At 27.8% G+C, this 26,873-nt stretch overlaps 3 protein-coding genes across 5 annotated transcripts; 2 read left to right on the forward strand and 1 right to left on the reverse strand.

Annotated features, from left to right (window-relative positions):
• The first annotated feature begins 1,134 nt into the window (after positions 1-1,134).
• On the forward strand, positions 1,135-4,319 carry LOC120068248 (25.3 kDa vesicle transport protein). The gene is made up of 5 exons (XM_039019964.1): positions 1,135-1,462; positions 2,254-2,414; positions 3,064-3,210; positions 3,874-3,953; positions 4,077-4,319. Exons 1-5 carry the CDS (start codon positions 1,272-1,274, stop codon positions 4,221-4,223), a joined length of 726 nt encoding a protein of 241 aa, XP_038875892.1. The 5' UTR covers positions 1,135-1,271; the 3' UTR covers positions 4,224-4,319.
• A 1,488-nt stretch (positions 4,320-5,807) lies between these two features.
• LOC120068212 (protein O-glucosyltransferase 1-like) lies at positions 5,808-9,875 on the reverse strand. Of its 3 annotated transcripts, XM_039019938.1 has the most exons (7): positions 9,642-9,875; positions 8,313-8,770; positions 7,196-7,388; positions 7,038-7,102; positions 6,919-6,948; positions 6,738-6,801; positions 5,808-6,248 (listed from the first exon to the last, which is right to left on the reverse strand). In XM_039019938.1, exons 1-7 carry the CDS (start codon positions 9,804-9,806, stop codon positions 5,883-5,885), a joined length of 1,341 nt encoding a protein of 446 aa, XP_038875866.1. In that variant the 5' UTR covers positions 9,807-9,875; the 3' UTR covers positions 5,808-5,882. The 3 variants fall into 3 exon arrangements, with proteins under 3 accessions (XP_038875866.1, XP_038875857.1, XP_038875850.1); XM_039019929.1 differs by lacking the exon at positions 6,919-6,948 and having other exon boundaries at positions 6,738-6,837; XM_039019922.1 differs by having other exon boundaries at positions 6,738-6,948.
• Positions 9,876-22,046: 12,171 nt separating this feature from the next.
• LOC120076535 (protein O-glucosyltransferase 1-like) lies at positions 22,047-26,579 on the forward strand. Its single transcript, XM_039030396.1, has 5 exons — positions 22,047-22,591; positions 24,564-24,756; positions 25,319-25,383; positions 25,913-26,126; positions 26,232-26,579. The coding sequence occupies exons 1-5, from the start codon at positions 22,047-22,049 to the stop codon at positions 26,577-26,579; spliced, it is 1,365 nt and encodes a 454-aa protein (XP_038886324.1).
• The last annotated feature ends 294 nt before the right edge of the window (positions 26,580-26,873 follow it).

Raw genomic sequence — 26,873 nt, forward strand, 5'->3', positions numbered from 1 at the left:
ATTAGGAGCTGATGAATCTATAGCAACAATGGATAAATTTAGTTCATTCTTGGTTGATTGATAAGACATTTATTATCATCATAAAGATTGAAAATTTTTATTAGAGCCTGTTTGAATCAAAGTTATTGTTTTATGGGATTTGAATGTCTTGAGTTTTCAATGTTTAGGATAATTAATGTCTGTGTTTGAATATGCAGGATAACTAATATATGTAAGTTAAATATGTGTGTTTAATTCTCCAACTTTGTATATAGAAACAAAATTTAAATAAATACTTAATTAAATATAAGAGACCAATTACTATAGTCATCAAATAAATTTAGTATTATTTAATAAAAAAATAAAAATAAAGGAATACTTTTTATATTAAACCTTTATTAAACATAATTAGTCAATTTAAATTAATTATTAATTAAAATATTGATAATCATCATAATGACAATAACTTATATTAAATAGTTAAAATAACATAAAATATTAATTGTAATGATATTAGTTGAAATTTATTAAGTCTAATTAATATATTTATACTGGTCATTTCTAGGCATAAAAATCCTACAATTTTGCTGGATATTAAAAAACTTATGTCAAATGAGTTTTGAACTTTCTTGAATAATATAATATCCTAGATTTTAGAAAATTGAAATTCTATGAAACAAACAAGGATATTAAATATCTATAAATAACAGAAAAGTTAAAATAAAACAACAAAACTAGTCAACATAACAATTTACGTGGACAACTCTACATTCGAAGAAAAACCACGAGAAACAAAAAGAAATTCACTGTATGAAAATTTGTTACAGTCACACAGAACAATTCTCTCCCCGATCTCAATTGTAAGAGCACTCTCAAAGCTTTTATATCACTCATACCATTTTTTTTTTCAATTACCAAAAAAAAAAAAAAAAAAAAAAAAAAAAAAAAAAAAAAAAAAAAAAAACCTATTTGGGTCTCTTTGTTGAGTCATTGTGTACCAAATTTGACATAAAAAAAATTGAAACAAATCAAACCTAGCAAGGTATTTGGAAAAACTTTCTGAAAAGCCAAAATAGAATATTTAGAAATACCCATTTGTTGACATAAAGTCTTTGGGGTTCTATTGTTGCATACATTTTTTGAGGTTTTTTAAGCTTAAACCCAATTGGAACAACTTGATGTGCAAGTTTGCTTAGTTTTGTCTTCTGTCCCTTACACTATAAAATGGTAAACTTGACAAACCCTATTTTTCCATATCCCATAAAGAAGAAGTGAATCAGAGGTTTTACAATATGGTGAAGCTGACAATGGTTGGAAGGGTTAGAGATGGATTGCCAATTGCACAAGGTATTAGGTATATTAATGAAGAGAATGATGATGTTTTGGGGTACAAAAAGCAAGCTGAATTCATACTCAAAGAGATCTCTAGAGGGACTTTATCATCTTCAAAAATGGCCATTCTAATGCATCATCACTGTTTCATGTACCATCCCTTTCTCTTTTCTCTTTTAATTCAATCAATTTGTTTTTTGCCATTCACCTCTATTCCAAATCATTTTTATTCATTATTGAATCTAGAAGAAAATTTGCAAAATTCACCTTGAACTAATATTGATTGATTAATAATAATAATGTTGGAGAAAAAGTTTTTTTTTTGTGTGTGCATGAGTTTTAACAATATGAGACGTGAGTTGCGGGAATAATTCGAATATTCAATCTCTTAGTTGAAGGAGCTATGCTTAAGTTGATGACATTGGCTTGTTCATTTTGAACGAAAAGTGTGATAATCTCACGAAATGTATAATACTCGATCTTACAAAATCCACCTTAGGAGTGGAGTTAGCTGAAAACTTTCTTAGAAAGTTTAGGTCCCGTTTAGTAACATTTGATTTTTTAAAAAAAAAAAAATTAAATCTATAAATACTACTTCCATCTCTAAATTTTTTGATTTGTTATCTACTTTTTATCAATATCTAAAGCAAACCAAATTTTGAAAACTAAAAAAAGAGTAGTTTTTAAACAATTTGTTTTTGTTCGTTTTTGGAATTTGGTTACGCATTCAACCCTTGTATATTTAAGAAAAGATGGAAATCATGGTAAGAAATTGAAAGAAAATAGGCTTAATTTTCAAAAATCAAAACCGAAAAATGAGATAATTACCAAACGAACCTTAGGTCATTATACTTCAAATAGAAAACTAATCTACAAAAATAATCACAATTAGCAACACAAACCTAAATTTGTACATATGTTCCTTTTGTTTTTTGTATTTAGTTACTTGGTGGAGAATGGTGTGTGCTATATGACATTGTGCGATTCTTCATACCCAAGAAAGCTGGCTCTCCATTACTTGCAAGATTTACAAAAAGAAGTTGGCGAGTTTGAGTATGCCCTAATAAATAAGCTTATCAAACCCTATAGTTTAACCCAATTTGGTAACCTTTCTAAACACTCTTCATACATATTATTTAGTTTTTCTTTCCAAAATGTGTTCAACAAGGAAACATTATTTTCTACCTTCTCTATAAATATACTGTTTTCTTTATCTTTTTAAAGAAATATTTGATGCCTTAGCTCCCCCCAACTCAATAATGAAAAGAAAAGAATAACTTAATACATGTTTGCTAGAGTTATTCTCATTTTTATCCCTACTTTACTTCCTTCTAAAGAAAAGTCAATAGTTTGCTCTGTGTAATAACTCAATGACTAAGATTCCGTTTGATAATCATTTGAGTTTTTTTTTAATTTCAGAAAAATTATTTCCAGTTCTAAATTTCTTGTTTAGTAGTTATCTACTTTCTACTAATATTTTAAAAAACCAATCCAAGTTTTCAAAACAAAAAAGTATGTTTCTCACAACCTGTTTTTGTTTTTTAAAATTTGATTAAGAATCCAACTCTTTTACTATAAAAAGACAAAAATCATTGTATAAAATCAAGAAACTGACTTGGTTTTCAAAAACCATAACAAAAAATGAAAAATTTTCTCTAATAGTCTCATTAATTATTATTATTATTTTTTTTTTTTTTTTGAGGTATTTGGATTGAAAGACTAATTAGCCCATATATATTTGATATATTTTAGATGGTATTATTAGCAATATTAGGAAACAATACATTGATACAAGAACACAGGCCAATCTATGCAAGCTCAATGCAAATCGTCGTCAAGCTGATCCAGACATGCTCACTTGTTCGCTTTCTGAGATTTTAGAGAGAAGGAGAAAATTGGGTAACTATTTCTAATTTCTTATTCACTCATATATCTCGTAAAAGAATTGTGAGTCCATGCCTCTCAATTTTTCTAGTGGAGGATCTGCATTCATTATTCTTCAACATTTTCTTACCCGAGTACTTGTATGGCCTTCATGGACTATGATACTATGTCCGTAGGATTTCATCTTAAAAGTACAAATCTAACTAGCGCAATATTTTTAGGGTTAATAACCAAATATTTTTAGGATTAATAATATAATATCTAAATTTTATCATATTTGTAATTTCTTTTACATTATACTATATCTAATAATATTTTAGACTTGATTACTATATTTGCAACGGTCTCATCTAACAATAAAATAAAGATATTGAGGTTTCTCTATTTTTTCAATATACAATTCTAAAATTACATCGAATCTCTGAACTTTGAAAACATACTACGTCTTTACAATTTTCGACATATTCAAAAAAAAAATTTAAGAATAACTGATCTAATAGATATAGAAAAATATCGAAGAGGTCAGTTACCTATGAGGCATACAAAAATTCAAGGACGGACATACAATAGTTTTTAACATGTAAGAGCTAAATAAACACAACCGAACTAAAGTAATAATTTAGTATGACATTTGATTAATCTTAATATTAAGATTATGGTTAAATTAATATAATTCAGATATGGTGGAAAGATCAATGTGTAATAATACGAATTCTCAAGGTGCGTCCTCCTCCATTTGGGGGTCTCCCTGTCTCCAGGTACGTTGAAGTTGGTGGATTAATTAGTTTAATTTTAATTTATTGTCACTCAAATATAGAGTATAAAGTATAAATTAAAGCTATTAATTAATTAATTTTCTTGATGTTTATGTATGTGATCAGGAAATTGGCCTCAAATGGACGCCAATGGTTGTAACTTTTGGCGTAGTGCTTATCATTCTATGGGCTTCCTTTCTTCTTTTCGACATCTCATTATCTCAACATAATGAATTTGTAATTCTATATAACAATAGAAAATTGTTTCACTAATTTTAATATTCATTTCTCCCGATCATTTTTTTGTTCTTCAAATTTAAATTTAAAGTAAAATCTTTCATTTTTTTTTAGGTGTACGTGTTAGAGATTCGAACTTCTAACATTTTAAGAGATATTTCTTTAACAGTTTATCGGTTAAATTATAACCTACTCTTTTTTACAATAAATTATACCCTTAATCCCATGACTTAATTTTTACGATAAAATTTACATTTAAATTTTATTTCCAATTAAAGATGTAACCAGAAACTCTCATTTTATAAACTCCTTTATCTATGATATATTTGTTTAATTATTACACAAAAATTACATGAAGACATGAAAGTTTTCGATACTGAAGACACATGCATAAAAGTTAGTAAGTTACTATCATACAAAAGAAATAACTAAACAAATAAAGAAAAAAGTCATTCTTTTAAGTGAAGGTATAAATTTAATCCACAACATTGTGCTACTTAGTTATAGTGCTTCATATATATATATATATATATATTTGAACATTATGCAAGATAGATACAAATTTTATGATCATTGAACTAGACCAGTGTTGGCCAACACTTTATTTTATCTTTTATATGAGAAATTGTTATAAATAACTTCTTCAAGTTTTCCTTCTTTAAAAACTAGCACATTTTTTCTAAAATTCGTTATAATAATTTTTCTTAGTCCATCTCATCAGAGATTGACCATTGAGATTTACATAAAAATTCAACTTTTTCTATTGTTTTGAACTTTCTTGATAAAATCGCAGGCAGTTAACACTGAGATTCTATTAAATTTTCTAAATATTATGTAATCTTTCCAAATTTTATATCAAATCTTACTTAATTTTTCAAATCTTTGAGCGCAAAGATCAAATTTTGTCAAAAATTAATTAAATAAGATTTATGAGATATAAAGAATCTCGGTCTATTTCGCAAAATTAACACCAAGATTTTATATATTTTGACTTTCTCGATGAAATCTCAGGTAGATTAACCTTGAGATTCTTTATATCTTTTTCCAAATCTTAATTTTTTTTATTTGTAAAATTTGATCTTTTACAAAATTTAAAAATCACATTGCACTCAAGTTCCATCTAAAAATTTATAATTGATAAATTCATTTGGAAATTTGGAAATTCATATAATTGCGGAAACGAAAATTAAGCTAGAGATTTGAAAAATTATGTAAAAATTTTATATAAGATTTGATAAAAATAATTGAATTTAGAGAAAATTTGAAAGATATAAAATTTGGTATAAGATTTAGAAAGATTATATAATATTTAGAAAAATTAGTACAATTCAGTATTAATATTCAAGATTTCACCGAAAAAGTCCAAACAATCGATAAGTTAGAAAATTTAAAATTTTTAACTAATATTGGTGGTCGATTTCCTCCAAGATGAATAGAGAAAAACTAGTTTCAATCTTTTGTTGATGTTGTTAACATTAATTAAATTGAAACAAAATTTAAACTTGTTTTCAGTTTAAGAAGATCAAAATAATCTACCTTTATATTGTTAATAAGTTTAAAAGAAAATTTAAATTAATAATTCAACTCATTTTTTAAATTTATTGACTAATTTGTTTCATAAACAAAATTATTGCAAAAAGGCCAAAAATATAAAAAAAATAATTAAGAAAGTAACATTCACAAGAAATTTATCATTCATCGTTGCACAATTTGACCATTTCGTGAGAAACTTCTCTCCCATTTTTCCACTTGTTTAATAGAATCTTCTCTGCTTCTAAACAAAAGTTGAAGAGATTGGGGATCGTACGGCGGCTGTAGGGCGCAGGGTTCAGAATCTGCAGGGCTCGTCACCGCCGACTCCGTCATCGATTTTCTGATCGACCCTGTTGCGGCCGAAGTCATGGATTCCGACGAGAGCTCCGTCGCATTCGGCGGCACAGTCGGTTTGAACGTTAAGAGCTTGGAATATTGGTTTAAGAGATGAAACATGTAGTCGTAAATGTACTCCATTTTCAGCTCTTCTTCAATGAACTTGCTTGCTGCCTTTCCAATGTCCATTGCCTTAAAACCCATAGATTGTAGGTCAATTATTAGTATCTCACTTATCTTATTTTTCATATCGTTGAACAATTTTTGTTAGAATTTAAAGATATAATTAACCACTATCATCATGAACAACGAAAGAGAAAGTATGTATGCAGATTTGAACTTTTGAGATAAAAAAAAGCAGTCCATGAATACATATTAATTATCACTGAATTTATCTATTCATATTGTTGAATTCAAAAAAGAAAAAACAAAGCTATACTCTTGTGTAGCCAAAATCAACTTTGAAATTCGAAAATTCAAATCTCCAAAACTCTCATTTGTGTTTTGTACCCAAAAAAATCAAACATTAATTCAATTAATTTTAAATGAATGAAGTCATATTTCAAAGTAATTTCAAACGTGACAAAAATAATTGTAACCCATCTCAAATATGTCAAAAGTAATTAATATCTCCTATCCGATCGCTTATTTTTGAACTAAAAAAAAAGAGAGAAAAAATACCTTTTGATGATGGATATTACCCCAATCAACAGCAAACTTGATAGAAGAACACTTGCGGTTAGAGCTGATAGGCCAGTAGTGTTTCAATGGGATCAAACTCCTTGTAAAGAAATCATAATAACGAGGCCTCACAATTAGGCTTACAGAATCACATGCTAGAATGTATTTTTCACTTACTGACCATGCCTTTCCTTCAATATATATTTTATACCTGCATCAAAATAATTCATTACATTATCATTCATATATATATACATTTCAACTAAAAAGTTAATTAAAAAGTTGTCAAATATTATTTACCTATAAACACATTGATTGGCCAAGTTCGAGTCTTTGAACCCTGCTTTGGACTCTTTATCCCAATTCTACAGCCAAAAAAGCATAATTAACTGAAATTAATTAAGGAATATTATCGATCAATTTTATTGAGTTATAGTGGAAAAAATTGATTTATATACTTGTCTATATAAACGAGCATTCCAATCTTGTTTGTGGGTGACATTGCACTTTAAAAGGTCTCTCCTTGTGTAAGCCACCGATGGATTTCCCTTCCAATAAGCATATGGTTCCCTCTTCATCCACTCCGTTTTCTTCTTACCCTCTTTTATATCTTTCAATATGCTTTCCCATGGCTTTATGTTGATTTCAGGCCTACCAACAAATTCATCTTATTACTTTTATATAGTAATTAATTATAGGGAAAAAAAAAAAAAAAAAAAAAAGTGCAGTAATTCAGGGGAAAAATCAAATCCTTAACAAATATGACTTAAATCAATTCAACTTTATTACTTGAGCTTGAATCATCACTTTGATAGAGTATCTCATAAGTAATGCACATTTGAAATCTTTCAAAATTAAAAAAAAAAAAAATGCTATTTGGATTAAAAGAAAATTGTAATAACTTCTATAGAATTTGTATTTATTTAATGAAAAGCAAGTGAAGGGATCTATATAATTAAGTGCATTTTCATCCATTTACTTTTGGTTTTGGTTCATTTTTGTCCTTATACTTTCAACTTTGTTTCATTTTAGTCTCAAGATTTTTCAAATTGTTAATTTTGGTCCTTGTTCTTTTAACTTTAGCTTATTTTTATTTTTATATTTTTTATGACTATTTTGGTTTATTCATTTTTGAGAAATCAAAAAGGTCATTTTTTGAAAGTTTAACAACCAAAATGAACTAAAATTAAAAGTATAATTATCAAAATGAATCTTTTAAAAGTAGAGGGGTTAAAATGAATTAAAATTGAAAGTTTAAAGACCAAGACTAACATTTAAAAATAGAGAGACTAAAATGAACTAAAACTACAAATACAAGGGATAGTTGCAAATATAGCAACTAAACCTAAAGTATTAATAGATATAATATAATATAAAAATAAATTAGATATTATAAAATTTAGATAATCTATTAGTGATAGATATATATGGTGGTAAGAGTCTATCACCATATGATTGATAAAGACTTTACTATATTTATATTTTCTTAAAAAAAACGTTGTTATACAATAATGAAATTAATATTTAAATCTTAAATTTAGGAAGAAATTCCAATTTAGACATAATTTAAATTACCATCCCCAGAAGGACCAATCAGGAAACACAATGTCGTACGTGGCATCATCTCCACTGTAGCCAAACAAAGGAGGTGGGGACGGCTTCTCGGGGCCAGTGTAATCCTTTTGATAGATCTCTGGCCGGTCATCACAGTTAAACATCAGATCAAGATCCGGCAGTTTCCCTGGGTACCTACGTAACAACTGTACAACTCCCCACAACGTAATATTGTCTCTGCTTTGATATGCCTTTCCGTACGCCTCCATGTAAGCTTTTCCCTCCACGACCACCAGCCTGAAATGGGCCTTCTTTTGGGCCTCTTCCAACATCGTCTTCGTTATTCCTCTTCCCGCCCACGGTCGTAGGTCTCCGTGAATCCAACGGAAGTACTCTGGACACGTGGCGGACGTTGGACGATCTGGATCTTGTTTTGTTTGTCCTTCTGGTTGTTGATTGAGAAGATTGGATTTCAATCCCTACATTGTACATTGTCAACATTTTAATTATTTAATTTACTGAAGTATCCTATGTGGCACCTAGATTTAATTTCTTAATTATTAATTATTCAATTGGGATTCCATTGTTTCGAGAAAAAAAAATTAAAATCAACATAACTCTAAGACAATAGTTGACATGTAATTTTCATGATTCAAATATAATATTCAAATCTTTATGTCCATATTTCATTTAATACACATCCATCTGATGACAAATATTATTGTTGACTTAAATTATTCAATTTAGTAGTTAAATACTTATCGTCTAATAATCCTATTAGATTAAATTAATGAAATATAGGGAAATTTGATCAAAAGTTTTATAAATGACAGATTATAACTCTAAAAGTTGAAATAGTCAAATATGTATACAACTTTAAATTTTGGAGCATCTGTCTAATTCAACCTGCTTTGGCATTTTCAGTGGCTGGCTGGAAATTACACCTTTTTTTTTTTTTTTTTTTTTGAAGAAATGATTATTAGGCTATCTAGAAAGTATTATTAACCAATCTAATTACTTGAAAAGTAATTATTCTTTTGCTTTTTTGATAACCCTGCCTTATATCATTAATAATCTGAGAACACACCTACTGGAATAAGCAAAATTTTAAAATTATGAGATTATACTAGAATTATATGTGTTAGCAATTAAAAAGTTTTTTATTCGGATTCCTCTAGTACAAAAAAAAAAAAAGAACCAACGGTACTAAAAAAGAAGAGCAAAATTACTTTAAGTTATAATATATTAATAACTTTAAGAGGAAAATTTAGATTTTTACTAAAACATAGTTGAACTGAAGAAAAGAAAGGAAATAATTAAATTTCGTGGGTTATAATTGATATAACTTACAAGTAAGAGGCTGAGGAGTCGGCCGGAGAGAAACATGCCAACGAGGAACACGACGGCGATGTATATGATAACAGATGATCGATGCGGTCCATTCAAGAAGTGTAGCAGTTTGTCACCGGAGAGGTGCTTCTGAAACTTCCGGCGAGAATCGTCTCCTCTGATCATTTCTAAGAACCCTATTGATGGAGTTGAAAATATGATAAGTTTGATGTGGTGAAATGGAAATGAAGAGACTGAAATTTATAATCAACTGGTCAATGAACTTCTTTAGATTATCTTACGTGTTACGAAAAATCAAAATGGGTGTCTCGTCATTGTCATTTGATTAAAAATCAATTTTTTATAAAATATCAATTTACACATTACAACCACCAAACTTGGGTCTATATATCACTTTTAATCCCCAGACTTTAAGTAGATATTATTTTTTTTTTCAAATTTGAAATATAATTTAGCCCTTGAACTTTAATAAATAACAATTAAGTTATTATACTTTACAATTTGTATCAATTTAGTCTTTATTGTAAATAGTATTATGAAGATTCAATGAAATTTTTACACATGCAGATCGATAAATGGATCCGGAATCATTTTTTTTTTTATAAACTATAATGACTAAGTCCTTACAAAATAGAAGATGAAGCTTCATTTTGAAGAAACTTTTCATGATAGGAACAAAATTGTTATTTATTAAAGTTTATGGTTTAAATTGTTATTCTAAAACCATACAATGATTAAATCATTGCTAAATAAATTTCAATGACTAAATTGCTACTTTTATAACAATTCAGGAGCCAAAAGTGATTTTTAGTTTTTTTTTTTTTCTATATAATATAAATAAGGAGATATAAGAAATTTGTTATATTTATATTTCTTTAAAAAGGTTGAGATACACATAATTATTAGCCTTAAAAAGGCTACCCATTACAATTCTATATTTCTGCAAGTGTGTCAATCCTCCCTTACGTGTTGTTTGGATAAATTACTTCATGTGAAGCTTATAATTTTATCAATTAAATCTGAGAAAGTTTCTAATATTGGTAGATCCTACACTATTTTTAAACGCATGCTGACTTGGTTAATATTGGAAGATCCTACACTATCTTTCCTCCTTCTCTCGGATTTGAGATATTGATACTAATTTTCAGCATGATTAGTGATTTCGACAATGAAAAGTCTCATCTTCTTATTCTCACTAAATGTGTTGCAATAAAAAACATGTTCTATCTTCCTTTCTCATTTCAAGTATGTCTCTGCATCCACCGTTCCACAAAATAGTGGGATTTTGAGCTTGACTCCGCTATCCCTATCTTCATGGATTCTTTCTCCCCTTCTAGGTTGCATAAAACTATTTCTTCCTCTTCCTCTCATGTTTCCTCTTCCTCCAACTTGTCTTTCTTGTTTAACTAATCAATCAATCCCTCATCTTCTCGTAATGTTCGTTCTTCTTTTTGTTGTTGTATCCTCTTTTCTTGCCTATCTTTCCCTCATCATTTCCATCAAGCCTTGAATAGCTTGAAGAATAGCCATATCAGTATCTTGTACTTGTGGTACTTTTTTACCCTGTGACATTTTAAAGTTAGTAATAAAAGGATCTCACCACACTTCTTACCAATTTCACTTAAGGACACTCATGTTTATCACTCAAGGGTAGGCTTTGGATACTAGGTCAAAGACATAAGGGTTAGCTTAAATTTTTGTTCAATCTCACTAAAAGTTCAATGAAAACTAATTCAAATGAACAATTCTCTCACAAACTAATGTGAAGTTCGAAACGGAAGCGGCATCGATCCCAATTTTAGTTTTTCACATAATGTAAAATGCAGAAAATATAAAATATGCACTCAAGACAAAATTACAGCATGCTTAAAGAATTAGTAAAGAAAGGAATTAGGGTTTCAGGTTTTACTAACCTCTTAAAGACAAATCTTCACGAATTCCTCTTGAGATGATTGATAAATCTCCTTGAATCACAAACAACAACAATACCAAAATAAATCATTGGGCGCACCATAAGAAAGACCTCTATATTCTCAGGATTTAAGAATCACAGGAGTGTGGACTCTGTGAAATTAATTTTGGGAGTAGAGGAAAAATGAGAAATTGAGAGAACTTTTTCGTTGATTCTTGGGGGAGTGGAGCAATCGATTGCAGACCCAGATCTTCTGTGTATTTTTGGCAGAGAGAAGATGAATCTACTACAACCACCACTCTCACCACTCTCATGTATAATTAAAGAGAGAAAAAAAAGTGAGGAAAGTTATTTTAATAACTCCCTCCCTTTAATTTAAATTCAAATTAAAAAATAAAAGATAAAATAATTTTAATTTTAATTTATTTAATATATAATTATATAGTAACCACCTAACTATGTAATACACATATTATACTATATATTATATCTAACATAACATATAATTTATAATTTATATTATATCAAATATAATATAACCTATAATTTATAATTCTCTCATTAATATATAATATTTAATGTGAATCAAATCCAGATTAAATTTAATTATATGAATCTAATTTATAATTAGTATTTGAATTATATTCAAATATTTATTTCTTCTCAAATAAATATAAATATATTATATCAATTATATCGAGAGGGAACCTTGTGGACCGGTACTTTTCCATTAACTGCACTCTCGATGACCCTTCACAAATTACGGTAGGACCAGTCCAAGAATGCACGTAGACTCTCAATGACCCTTCACAAATTACGGTAGGACCAGTCCAAGAATGCACGTAGACGTACAAATTCTCGTACTTTATATTTATTCTAATTAAAAAATAATTTAAACATAACTCAATAAATATGACAACAATTATCTCTACTATCTATTACTATATTAAAAGGAGCAAAATGGGAAGAACCTTTAACTCCCCATTTTGCCCTTCATATTTAGATATACTCCCATTTTGCTCTCAACTCTTATTTAAGGGCAACTCATGAATAGATACACTTTTTCACTTCTTAATAACTACCCTAGAACTCTACAATACATACGATTTTTCACATTAGATAGTGCAAAACGTATCAATCCTCAATCTTCTTCCAACTATTCTAATGGAATTCTATGGTAGAACACCTTTGGTAGTGGAAAATGTAAGAAGGTATATAATCTATATATTTTTTCTTTTAGTTTCGATTTTTATCTCTTCAAGATGAATCCTGCATTAGAATGTCCTATAAATGGTATGAATCCTTCCAATGGAATTCTATGGTAGACTTAATCACTAGGGATTTCTTTGTTAAGATTTGACACATAGATTTGAAATACAATCAACAATTTTACAAATTCATTTTATTGTTCCATTTTGATATACAAATTTGTTTGTGTTGGAAGTTGGAACACCCAATTTGTTCTTTTTTAGTGTCTTTCTTTAATCACTAATAATTTTATTTTTAAGTATGGAAGTCAAAATTGGAGGGATTTACTTGAGTTTGTTTATTATTTTTATATTTTATGAATATTCAAATCTTGAAAATAAGATTTTATATTTAAACACTTCTATTTATTCGAGAAATTCATTTTATTGTGATTGCATATGGCTAAATAGAATTGTTTAGATATAATGTATATCATAATAAAATGAATTGTTTAGATATATATTTGAAAAGGAGTTGGGATATAAAATCTTGTTAGATAGAAATTCATTAGTTGGGATTCTAGTTATAAAACATATGCAATGCATGTGGTTAAAGATCTTTAGAACATGAATTTTGTCGATGATATTTTAATAATAAATTAATATAATTTTATTAAATTTAAATAATAAATATCTAACATAAATGTTAAAAAAATAAAATAGTTAATAGCCAAAGTTATATATAAATATATTGTATTTTATGTCCATTCACAACAAATATAAAAATGAGTTGAATGTGTTTGAGGATCTTTAGAACACTTGGAACATAAATTTTGATGATGATACAAATTTTGAATCAATATACATTTGATGGGAGTAGTATAAACTATAAATTTTTTACATGAAATTAAAAGGTGATGAAATAACCATATAAATCATCAACTAATTCGAGGATAATATCTTTGATGAATACTGGTTTTGTTGGTGTGATTGTATAATTTAAGGGTAGAGATATATATGACACTTGTTTTTTTGGATCTTCTGAATTTATCAAATTTGATCTCATTACTCATTGTGATAGTTTTCATGGATAGTTCTCCTAACACAATGAATAAACATGTTAAATTCAAAACATGAAAAACGAGTTAAAATTTTGGTTCAAACAAATAAATAAGATATCTAAGATTATGATAAAGTTGAAACTATAGAAATCTAATCAAAGATCTAAATGAAACTAATAAATAATAATAATATAAAATTTCAAGTACTAACAAAAACTACATGCTCAACATTTAAATTTTAAAGTAACACAAATATATAAATCTTTGTTATGGTAGAAAATAAATACACTTTATATAATTTCTTACAAATTGAAAATTAAAAAGTGTTGTCTCTCTTTGATTGAATTCAACTACTACCTTTATCAATCCAAAATAATTGTCATATCCTTTACTTTCACATTCGTTCTTCTCCCTTTTTCCTTATTCAAACCCACTTCTATTCCTTATCTACCGACCCAAATCTTGTTTTATTTTTGTCTCTTGTAATTTATCTCACTCGTCTCCTTAAAAAAGAATCTAGAAAAACAAAGAAAATGGAATTAATTTTCCTACGAAATCAGAATTTAAATTTGAGAATAACAAAAAAATTTCTTAATGTTGAAATTGAATCTAATAATCAATATTATATCAAAATTTAAACTTCAAGAAACTATGCATATTTGACTTTAAGTTTATGGACTACCTAAGCTTCACTTTGGCATTATCCAACATTTTCTTTACGAATAACGAAAATTTCAATTATCATTCTACTATTTATTCTATCATGATATTTTTAAAATGGAGATGAGACTAAAGAAAACAGGAAAGCTTGTATTTATTCTTTAAAAAAATAGTTAGTTATTATGTGGAGGGTTGTGTACGGATGTGTTTATTTGAATTTTAGTTTTCATGTGAAGGGATACATCAAGTGGATAATTATTATTTATTTAAAAAATATTTAGTTATTATGTGAAGTTAATTAAATTACTTATTCACGACACAAAGTGATATTTTTTTTTGGTATTTGTATTTGTCTGAAAAGTATAAAATTGTGAAAGAAAAGTTTAAAATATCAACAAAAACTCTAAAGACTACAAATAAAGTTGTTTTTATTTATAAATAGGTATGAGTATAATCTATACTTAAATTACTTTTTCACTCTCTCATCTCTCTCAATTCTTCATATTGTTTTTCTCTCTCTTTCACTCATGTGATTCCTCTTTGTAGGGGGCTAATTTGTTGAAAACAAAACCTTAAAAAAAACATACATAATTTATGGGAAGGATATAATGGGCATTTAACAAAAAAAAAAAAAAAATGAAGGGCAAAATAAGGAGAGAAAGATTCCCCTTAGAGATTTCAATCTCACTATTTTAAAATTTAGGTCAAATATATTAATAATTTAACTTAATGGAATTTATATTCATTCACCAAAGAAACTCATAATCCAACTATGTCTAATTTATTTTATTTTCTTAGTAAATTAACCTTTAGCAAATACATAAGTTTTAGCGACTATATTTTTTAAAATTTTTTTATCAAATATCTTTTATTCAAACTATATAAAATACATATCAATTCAATATTCAAATTTCACCATAGAAATTTAAATTATAACAAATTTTAACCATGTGTGATGAACGTGTCTTTTAACTAGCATGTAAAAGGGGAAAAATGGTGAGAATCTTTACATTCCCTTTGCTTTTAATGGTTAGTTGTTAACAAATCTATTTCAATGTACGACACATTTCCAATAAAATATCTTTTCAATAAAACACGACATTTCACCAAAAGACTTATTCTGTACGTATTTAATTAATGTGAAGGGAGAGGTTAGAGATTTTTGGGCAATCTATCTCTTCTCAAGAACAAAGGTAAGCACCATTAATGCGTTCATTGATAACATCTAAGCGTTCATTGATAACATCTACAGATAAACTTTCTAATAAAATATTGTAAGTGCTCGTGCTTTTTTAAGGGCTTTTCATATATGTTGTTTTCTTGTTTGTTTGTTTTTTTTCCTCCATTTCTTCCTCTTTCAAAACAAAGAAAATCCTCATTGATGTGTGTTGCATGTTTTCTTTTTGCCTTTTGTTAGAGATTTGTTGTTTGTCTTTATATTTTTCTAAGGCAACTTCTTGCCATTTTTACAATTGTCACAAATGAAGTCTTAATATCTACCTCAGATATTACTATTTCCTGCAAAATATTTTCATTCATAATATGAAATTTATATGTGGAATATTTTTATTTTCTAATCTAGGAAAGCTCAGCAAAAGTATTTTGATCAATTTTTTCAATATTTATGGTGGATTTTATTTTGACAAAAAGGAAAATATTTTTCTAAAAATTCTTTTCTTATTTGACCATTGTTTTAAAAGAAGAATTTTGACCCTCATTTAGGGGTGGCTGCATTTGTTTATTGTGAGGAGTATATTCGTTCTTGGTGGCCATTTTGTTCAACAAAATGTCTTTTTTTTTTTTTAATCTTTACTCACTATTTTTCGTTGTGCAACTTTATTGTGTGAATCAAGAATGTGAAGATTATTCTATTTTAGGGGAGCCTAAGGCACAATTGAAGAGAAGGGATTCTCGGTCTTAGAGGGAGCCTAAGACTTCATTCACGAGAAGGATTTCTCAAGCCTTAGGAGAGCCTAACGTGTTATTTATTGAGAAGGGAGTTTTCAAGAATTAGGGGACCTAAGTTCTCATGTGAAGGGAGTTCACTGAGTTACAAGGAAGATAATCAAGTGGAGAGGAGTCTCACACATTATCAAAAGTTGAAGCGTTCAACACTAATATTATCACACTTAGGGGGAGCCTAAGTATAATTGAGAGGGAGTCTTATATTTAGGAGAGCTAAGTAACTAGTAAGTTGGGCTCTACGTGAGTCACTATAGTAGTCGTTGAATTACTAATTAGTACTACATTGTAATTACTTGACTTTTTAATATTAGTCAATTATCTTTCCTGGACACGTTGCCCCAGGACGTAGGGGTCTGTTAGTATTTTTTGTTGTTGTAGTACTTATCCGTGTTTTCCGTTTAACATCTATATTTTGACTGACGAGTCATCCTATTGCTTTTCACCTTTTGTTTTTTTCTTCAATTCTCCTATTCTAATTACACCTTCACCGATAATATCTCCAACATTATTTTTTTTTGGAAAATTTATTTCGATCCATATGTTTGTTTTTATGGCAATCTCTCTATCCTCCAAAGGTAACTACCATTGATGTGTGCGTGTTTGTTTTTTTTTTTTGCCTTTTTATTTTCTTTCTTTTTTTATTCTTCCTTCTATATTCTCAATAACACTCTAAGTGCTTTTTTATCGACTTTATTTTCATTTATGTGTTTATGTTTATTATTACTATGGAATATTGAATAGAAAATGAAGAGCAAACAAGGAAGGATAAAGAGAGAAGAGGGAGATATAAGGGAAGATTCAAGAAAATGAGAGAGGAAAATGAGATAAGGAGGAATGAGTTAACAAATTTAGAGATTTTTTATCTTAATCATATTTAATTTTAATAGCAAACAATTTATCATTTTCTTGAATCTCATTGTTAATTCAATTCTCCTTGAATTTTTAAGGTGATTTTTTTTTTTTTTTTTTTTTTGTTCTCCAATAAAAACATCTTATATTTCTAAAAGTAAAAGATATGCATATAGTTATTGGGTTGTATATATTAATTAGTTTTTTTTTTCTTAATCAATGAAGGTAGAGATATAAGGAAGAAAAAGTTGATTGGAGTGGGTGAGAAAAAGTGAGAATCAACGAGAGGGAGAGATACAAGGGAAGATTTAGAATACTAAGTAAAGGATAGGTTTAGGGAGAATATGAGAACATAATCTTTCTAATTTTAATTTTTAAAATTTGATTATGATTCAATTATATTATATTCATTATCCCTTTCTTTTCATAGAAAATTTGTTTGAAAAGTAAAGATAATATTTTAAAAAATAAAGTTATAAATTATAAAAATAAGATTTTATATAATGTGGGAAGAAAAACAAGTTTATTGGATTTCTTTGTTAAATAATTTCTAATTTATAATTTTATTTTATAATTTTAAATATAGTGCATAATATCTTTTACGAAAACAATATCTAAATAATATCTATTTATGACATAAGTAAATTTTATAAACTAAAAACTTTTTAGTTGCTTGAATTTAACCTACAAGATTTTAGGTATAGGTCTTTTTCTTTTTACATGACCGTCAAAGACTAAAATAGGGTTAGGGAGGAAAATTCGACTTCCTATTTTTCCTTAAATTTTTTATGAATTTTTTTTTTCTTTTCTTCAAACAATTGCAACTATTCCTTCAAATGTATCTATTAAGAGAATTCGAAATAACAATGTATGAGAGTGATTATGTTGATGATAAATATATGAGGAACATTAAAATAAAAAAAAAAATGTTACATTATCCAAATTACAATATCAAAATTCATGATATATATATATTTATTTGATAATTTTAATAACCAACACAACTTTTTTTTTTTTACTTATGAAAAGAAGATAATATGAAAACACAAAGAAAAAAACTATATAATTCTTATTACATGTTAAAATTTTAATATTTTTAAAAATTCTTAATTAAAACTATGAGATTTTACGTCATTTTAAAAGTTGATTATTAAATTTTCACTACTGCAATTATACAACTTACGGTACAATTAAAATATCACTTAGAGTTATTATTATTATTTCAAAAATAATTGTACATATATGTCTTGTAGTGTTGTCCAAAATGCTAGTATTGATAGATTTAAAAAAAAAAAAAAAAAAAAAAAAAAAAAAAAGAGGCTAGTATTGATTTTTTTTTATTATTATTATTTGTTTGAGCATCTCGGTGTAATTCAATTTAGAAATCTATTAGATAGATTGTTTCGCCACTAACTTCATAAGTTAGTGTTAAAATTCAACTTCAATAGTAAACACTATTACTATTGAAGTTTACACATTTATAAAAAAATTTCCATTTATATCGCTTTCTTTATTTTGTACTAATTCCTTCTTACAAACAAAAACTTCTTAACCTTAACATATTAGGCAATGATTAGGTTACATCTAATCCAATGCTTTCATTTTTTCAATGTAGTAAAAATAAAATAAAATAATTCAATATTTTTTAAAATAAAATTATCAAATGGCAAATTTTTGTTGGATATAGCTTGGGCTGCACAAATGATTGCACCTATATTTTTTTAGATGATTGTTTTAAATGGCAAAATTGTTGAAAATATTTTCAAATAGAACAAAATGTCACTGTCGGTGTCTATTAGTAGTAATAATAAACACTATCACTAATAGACATCTTTCGGTGTTAGTGAGTATCTATCATTGTCTATCACCTATAGACAGTGATATTTTGCTATATTTGTAAATAAATTGTCTCATTTTTCTTTTTTAGAAAAAAATATATTTTTTAACTTCATACTTCATAACTCAATTCAGTGCAAATACCTCTTAATAGATTAAATTGTATATATGTCTTCATTCTTGCGTAGACTTAAACTTGGTAAATTTGTATGTATGACCCAAAAATTGGGTCAAAAATGTCAAATGACCCAGTTTTTTTAAAAAAATTCGAATGACTCTTTGCTTATGTCAAATTCAGATGAAATTACCAAAATATACTTGCGCGCATGCGGAAAAGTATTCGCTCTCCCTCTCCCTCTCACTAATGATCCATTTGCGAATGTCCATGGAACAATGGGTTGTCTTCTTTCCCCTCTTGCCAGTCTTGCTCTCGCCCATCTCGCTCTCGTCAGTCCCATTGATGATCCATTTGCGAACATCCATGGAACAATGGGTTGTCTTCTTCCCCCTCTCGTCAGTCTTACTCTCGTCAATCTTGCCCTCGCTGGTATTGTTCTTCCTTTCCTCACTCACAAAATCAATCTTCTCTCTCACTCTTACTGTAGTTCATTGGAGTTGGTCACGTCGGAGCTACCCGTGTGAACTCGTCGTGCCAGATAAGAAGAAGAAAATGTGCAGAGGAAAGAGATACGTCAGAGCTACCCGTGTGAACTCGTCATACTAGAGAAGAAGAAGAAAATGCGCAAAGAAAGAGATCAAAGAAGAAGAGACGATAGGGAGAAAGGAAGAGAAAAAAGAAAAAAGAAAGGAGACGGAGAAGAAAGGAAAAAAGAAAAAAAATCAAGAAAGGGAGGATAATATTGTAAATTTACAAGATCATGACATCAGCAAAGGAGCATTTCACTTTTTTTTTTTTTTTTTTTTGAATCTGAGTCATTGTCATTTTGGACCTTAAAATGGATTATTATTATTATTATTTGCAATTTTCCCTTAAAACTTCTGAAAAGATGAAGAATTTACCTAGTCGATCCCTTTTACATATAAGTGGAAAACTAATAACAAAACGAGAAAAAATTGACACGTATCGTCCCATTTTTGGCTCAACTATCTGGAACTTTTTATTAATATTGTTATGCAAACCTCCACCATCTACCACTTTTTTTTTTTCCTCATTTCATCGTTTAGTTATTTGTTGCATTATTGTCCATTGAAAAGATGAGGATGGTTCCATTTTTTAATTAAATGTGTGAAATTAAAATTCAAAGTAAAAACTGGAACAATTATCTACATTTAAGGTACAAGTTAATGAAAATTGTTACCAGGCAAATTTTGGAGTGAAATTGAACTTTTTCGCTATATACATAATATATGTGCATTTGTTTTAGTTAGTTGCGTTATTTAGTGCATATTGGAATGATTTTAAATCCTCATAATCATTTTTAGTTTTAAAGTCACTTTAAAATACGTTTTTAATCACTCAAAATTAAGAGTTATTTTCAAATAAATGAAAGTGAACAAATTCATTCATAAATATAACAAAATGTCACTATCATCTATCTAGATGTTGATTATGATTTATTGCGGTCTACTACTGATGGACAGTGATATTTTAGTATAGTTAAAAATATTTTCAACCGTTTTACTATTTAAAATAATTATCTAAAATTAATTAATATTAAATTTTATAATTTTAAATGTAATTTTCCTAGCATCAAAATTAATTTTGAAGTCTAAAAATATTTTTATAGTGATTTTAAAAATGAAAAAAATGATTTTAACTATCATAAATTAATTGAAATTAATAATAGCAACTTGATCGTAGATTCCATATAAGTCTTACACAAATGATTTATGTAGTTGCCATATAAATATATATTTAACTTTTCTTAAGATATTTATTTATAATACACAATTACAAAAGTAACCCTTAAAAAAATTAAAAATAACACAATAATTAACTAGCTAATTAAAGAAATTTAAAAAATATTTTAAGAAACGATGAAGAAAAGAGTTTAGCACATGTCACAACAAATTGTAATTAGATAATCGAGTGAACTTTACAAAGATGGATGTAGTTCATAATATACATCTATATATGTATTTTTTGACATTTTATAATTTATTAATATCGTTATTGTTCGACATTGCAAAAGAGAGAATGCTACTACATTTAATATAAATGTAAAAAGTGTCCTTAATTTACAATTTTATAACTGTCTAAGAACATCCAATCTTCAATTCTAATTAAGTTGATTACTTAATTATGAGGTTATTTTCCTAATACTACTAACTGCCCCCTCCTTTATAAATTTGAAAAAGATATGCATCAAAGAAGTAGAGAGAAGTTTGGTTGGTGTTCTTAGGCTTTTATGATTTAATGGGTGGCATTGTTAGAAATGGAACGGCTCAACTCTATTTCACCTATTTTTCCCTCTATGTTTCGCTCTTTGTTGCTACTTTTTTCATAATCTATTCACACAAATTTCATTATGTGGTAAGTTTTTTCCCTCTCCTTTTGAATTTTCAAAATCACCCTATTATGAGTTAAATTTTTTAGTGTTCAAATGCGACGGGATATTGAGATTTAATTGTTTAATAGATAATTTTTTTTATAATATGTAGGGTGAGAAAACTGAGTCTCTACCTATAAAATTAATAGAATAATTATGTCACTCAAACTATACTCATTTTCGCTATTCAAAAAGATAAATAGTGGAAGTGGGTTTAGTTTAATGATAATTGACATAATTTTATTTCCTAAAAATTGAAGGTTTGATCCTTATTCTCCTTATTATTGTACTAAAAAAAAGATAATAAGTAACGGAGATATATATCTATATATATATATATGACTTCTTGGTAATTTTGTTATAAAAAAATGATGATTATTATTCGATGCGTCCATTGATCTAATTTTTTCACTTTGCCGTAGCCTATGGGCGAGAGAGATGTGGAATTACATATTTACCCTAAAATGGAAGTCAAATTTTCACCCGTTAATTGTACGGCATATTCAAGGAGCGAGAAGTGGCATATGAGCAGTCCCACAAGAGTGAAGGAGGAAGAAGATCGAGACGGTCAAAATGGAGATACGTGTCCAGAGTACTTCCGTTGGATCCACGAAGATCTAAGGCCGTGGGCTCAAACAGGGATCACGAGGGAGATGGTGGAGAGAGGCCGACCGGCGGCGGATTTCCGGCTGGTGATTGTCGACGGTAGGGTTTACGTGGAGAAGTACGCAGAAGCCTTTCAAAGTAGGGATAGTTTTACTCTGTGGGGGATTCTACAGTTGTTACGGTGGTACCCAGGTAAAATTCCCGATTTGGACCTCATGTTTCATTGCGGAGACCAGCCCAACATTTTTATTGGTAACTATAGTGGGCCTAGGCCCAATACAACGGCACCACCACCTTTGTTCCGATACTGTGGGAATGACGACACGTTGGACATCCTGTTTCCTGATTGGTCCTTTTGGGGATGGTATGTATTTCTTCCTTACCTTAATTTCAATTCAAATAATTTAATTCGTCATTCTAGATTAAGGACTCGTTTGGGTTCATCGGACAAAAAATAACTTTAATTCATTTTTTTATAATAATTTTTAAAAATATTTCAAAAGCTATTTTGAATGGTTGTTAAACAATTTTTTTTTCAAAATGACTTATTTTCAAAATCAAACACTCAAAAAAATAAACCAAACTCACCCTTAAAAATGTTTAATACAAATTTTCTTAATGAGTCTTTGGTGTATTTGAGATGTTAAAAAATCAATAAATCTATTTAAAGTTGAACTGAACTTTTGGATGAGAGATTTGAACTACAAGTCTTTCATTCATTTAATACTTGCTATATGTTTGTTGAATTATATATTTTTGTCTTAGATTAAATTTTGATGTACGATAATAAAGACCCTAAAGATCTCTTTGGTAGACCATTCAAATTCTATTGTTTGTTTTTAAATTAACTGAGATATATGCATTTGATAGATAACTTGGATCTATTTTAAAAATTTATTCTTAGATTCTCCAAATAATGTAAACATTCTTATGTATTAAGTGTTTTCGATTGTGAAATTGTAATTTTATAATGCATAAATATATTTAAAAAGACATTAATAAATATAATATTTCTTATTATAAACTCCGTTGTTTTAGTTAAAATTATATAGTGTATTATAAATTATATGATTTTACATAATAATAATTATATCATTTTTAATATAAAAAAAATCGATAAATTAATTAACTATAGTTTATATGCAACACAATATTTGGTTAATAATTATAATTTGCTTAATGGTTAACAAATATACTACCAAACATATTTTGAACTATTGTTTAAATTATAATTTAATTTCTAAATCTACTAAGAACTATATATTTGAAAACATGAACTATAACTATATTTACCTTATATAGCTTGTTTTTAAATTTTTATTTTTAAATTTCCTATCAAATAGACCTTAAATTTTTAATAATATTTTAAATAAATCTATGAATTTAGAAAATATGTTAGACTAGATCAATAATGTATTATACTCAATTTTAAAAGTTCAAAGATCTCTTATATATTTTATAAGGTTTAAAAATTTATTAGACATTTATCAAGTACTAACAGCTTACTACACACAAAAGTTAAATTTTACTAATCAAACTTATAATTTAAACATTTTTAAAAAGTATTCAGTGGGTAAAGATGTAAGTGTGTTTGGTTGGTGATCCTGAAAATAAAAAGAATTGCATATTTTCATGATTTTTTAATTTGTGTTCGATAGCATATTATTTAAAATGGAAGGCCATCTAAGGGATACATTATTCTAAATGATGGTTTTTTTTTAAATTAAAAAAAATTATATTCTTTCTTTTTTCTAATAGAACAAATATTAATTTATACATTTAAATTTCGGAGGTTTATAAATTAAAATCTTAAACTAATAATTATATCAATTTAAATAATAAACTTTCGTAAATATATCAATTTACACCATTTTCTAGATTTCATTCGACCAATATCATGTAAAACTTATCATTTGAATCAATTAAAATCTTAAATTTTCATAAACCAATCAATTTAAGCCCTTTATCACACTTACCCTAATCATCCACGATTAATTCTCAAACATATTTAGACTTCTTCAAATGTTAGTTATACAAATGTGGATGATTAAAGTAAATACATGGACACGATTCTCAAATAAAATTATAATTAAAAGTATAAATTTATTCATTTTATGAAAGTTTAGAGGTATAATTTAAATGATATAACTATAAGTTTCACAAGGAGTCTTTTCAAATGAAACATGGAGAGTGTAAATGGATACACTTACAAAAGTTTATGGTTTAAATTGATATCATCTTTAAAATTTAAGGTATAAATTGATAATATACCTTTTATTTATAAATATATGTGATGATTTTTTCTATGAAATTATATTAATTTTGAATTGTTGTAGGCCTGAGATCAAAATAAAGCCATGGACATCACTGATGAAAGAACTAAAGCAAGGCAACCAAAGGAAAAAATGGATAGATAGAGAAGCGTATGCATATTGGAAGGGGAATGCTCTTGTTTCTTGGTCGAGATATAGACTTCGCAAATGCAATCTCTCTACTCAATACGATTGGAAAGTTCGTGTGTACATGCAGGTATTATATCATAATTAATTCTTTTATAACACTTGTAACGCCCCAAGTTCAACTTTAGGAGGGTAACATGAATAAATCAATATATATCACATCTGAATTAAAAGAGATTCTGTATGCTTAAAAATGACTTATAATATTGAAAATTTTTACCAATACCAATAAGGTACTCTTTCCTTTTTAGTTCAAAGGAACTCCAAAGTTAAGGATATAGCTTGGAGCAATCTTATATTGGGTGACATTCTTGAGAATTTTTCTCGGAAGCATACGAGTGAGGATAGAGTCTACAAAAAGATTTGATGACCTATGTAAGGATAGTTTTCACTCTTAGAAACAGTTTAGGATGAATAAAGATGAAGTTTCACAAAGATACAGGAGAATGGCATGGCAGGATCATCGGGTGCTGAATATCCAAATTCTACATCTTAGACCTACGACGTTATGAACTATTATTTTCCAATTTAAAACAACTTTTTTCAATTTTATCAATCTAACAACTTACAATGATCTTAGTGCTTCCATTATTATTACACCTAACATTTCATGAATAATTATGGATCTGCAGGATTGGCTTAAAGAAGTTAAACAAGGATTCAAAAACTCCAATTTAGCCGATCAATGTGTTTATAGGTAAATTTTGACCCTTTCTTTTTAACTTAGGTATTTTTTTTGGGGTTAAATTTAAGTCATCCAACTTCCATGTTAATAATTATTTTCTTTATTTATTTTTTTTTTAGAAAAAGGTATAGTAATCAATGTTATAACTTGAAATATGTGTCTAACATGTCTGAGATATATATTTTAAATTAATGAATCCTTTAAATATAAAATTGAATATTGTCTCATAGAACACTGAACATTCGATTTTATGTCTTAAAGGTTCATGAAATTTTTAAGAAAATGTTGAATAGGTCAAATATTTATTAGACTTAAAATTGAGAATTTAAGAACATATTAGGTATGAAATTGAAAGTTAGAACTTATCTAGATATATAATATATATATATATATATTAATGTTTAGAGACTCTTAAACATAAATTGACACTTTTTAAAATTTAAGAAGCTATTTGACACAGATATAGAATTAAATGTATTTTTTGCTGTTTTATTTTATTTATGGGGATGAATGTAGCAATAACATGAGAACAATCGTGTAGGTATAAAATATACATTGAGGGGATTAGTTGGTCAGCGAGTCTGAAATATATCCTTGCTTGTGATTCAGTGACATTAATGGTAAACCCCCATTACTATGATTTCTTTTCAAGAAGTTTAGTCCCAATGCATCACTATTGGCCAATCAAAGATGATAATGAGATGTGCAACTCTATCAAGTTTGCTGTTGACTGGGGCAATGCCCACAAACAAAAGGTACTTTAATTATTCGACGATGCTACCATAATGTGATTGACAGTTTAGTACTACAAATGGTTATCGAATAAATTGTCGTATTTTCTTAAATGGATTGGCATGCAGGCACAAGCAATTGGGAAGGCAGCAAGCAAGTTCATTGAAGAACAACTAAATATGGAGAAGGTGTATGAGTACATGTTCCATAGTCTAAATGAATACTCCAAACTCTTAACCTTCAAACCAACCATTCCACCAAATGCTACTGAACTCTACTTGGAGGATTTGGCTTGCCCTACCCAAGGCTTAACCACCAAGTTCATGATGGATACCCTCATAAAACGACCTTCTTTCTCAAGCCCTTGCTTCTTGCTTCCGCCTTTTAGCCCGACTGCTCTCGGCTACATTCAAACCAGAAAAGAAACTCTAATCAAACAAATCGAAATGTGGGAGAAAAATATGTCTTTTGGGTGATTAATACAAGACTTATCATTTGATTTCTTTTCCAAGATTGATGCTAACTTGTTCCATAATCATAGCTTTACGCAATTGTTATGTTATTCAGTCCAGGTTTAGAAATGATTTTAAAATTTTCATATTATCAAAATTAGTTTTGAGTACTTAAAAATATGTTTTATAATAATTTTAAAAATGAAAAAATGATTTTAACTCTTTTAAAATCACTTTTAAATCTTTTAAATAGAAAATTTTATGACAATCTAGGCAGAATTAGTTGGAAATAGCAATAGCAACTTGATCAAACATTCC

The sequence above is a fragment of the Benincasa hispida genome, chromosome 1 (assembly GCF_009727055.1).
Source record: "Benincasa hispida cultivar B227 chromosome 1, ASM972705v1, whole genome shotgun sequence".
In the NCBI taxonomy this organism is placed as follows: Eukaryota; Viridiplantae; Streptophyta; class Magnoliopsida; order Cucurbitales; family Cucurbitaceae; genus Benincasa; species Benincasa hispida.

Bases quoted from the DNA above. Each gene is read 5' to 3' on its own strand.
- LOC120068248 (XM_039019964.1), top strand. From the start codon at position 1,272: ATGGTGAAGCTGACAATGGTTGGAAGGGTTAGAGATGGATTGCCAATT. The intron at 1,463-2,253 runs GTACCATCCCTT...TTTTGTATTTAG, and splicing joins ATGCATCATCACTGTTTCAT to TTACTTGGTGGAGAATGGTG. The intron at 2,415-3,063 runs GTAACCTTTCTA...GATATATTTTAG, and splicing joins CTATAGTTTAACCCAATTTG to ATGGTATTATTAGCAATATT.
- LOC120068212 (XM_039019922.1), bottom strand. From the start codon at position 9,806: ATGATCAGAGGAGACGATTCTCGCCGGAAGTTTCAGAAGCACCTCTCC. The intron at 8,771-9,641 runs GTAAGTTATATC...TGTACAATGTAG, and splicing joins GACTCCTCAGCCTCTTACTT to GGATTGAAATCCAATCTTCT. The intron at 6,949-7,037 runs GTAAATAATATT...ATTTTGATGCAG, and splicing joins GCCAATCAATGTGTTTATAG to GTATAAAATATATATTGAAG.
- LOC120076535 (XM_039030396.1), top strand. From the start codon at position 22,047: ATGGGCGAGAGAGATGTGGAATTACATATTTACCCTAAAATGGAAGTC. The intron at 24,757-25,318 runs GTATTATATCAT...ATGGATCTGCAG, and splicing joins AAGTTCGTGTGTACATGCAG to GATTGGCTTAAAGAAGTTAA. The intron at 25,384-25,912 runs GTAAATTTTGAC...ACAATCGTGTAG, and splicing joins GCCGATCAATGTGTTTATAG to GTATAAAATATACATTGAGG.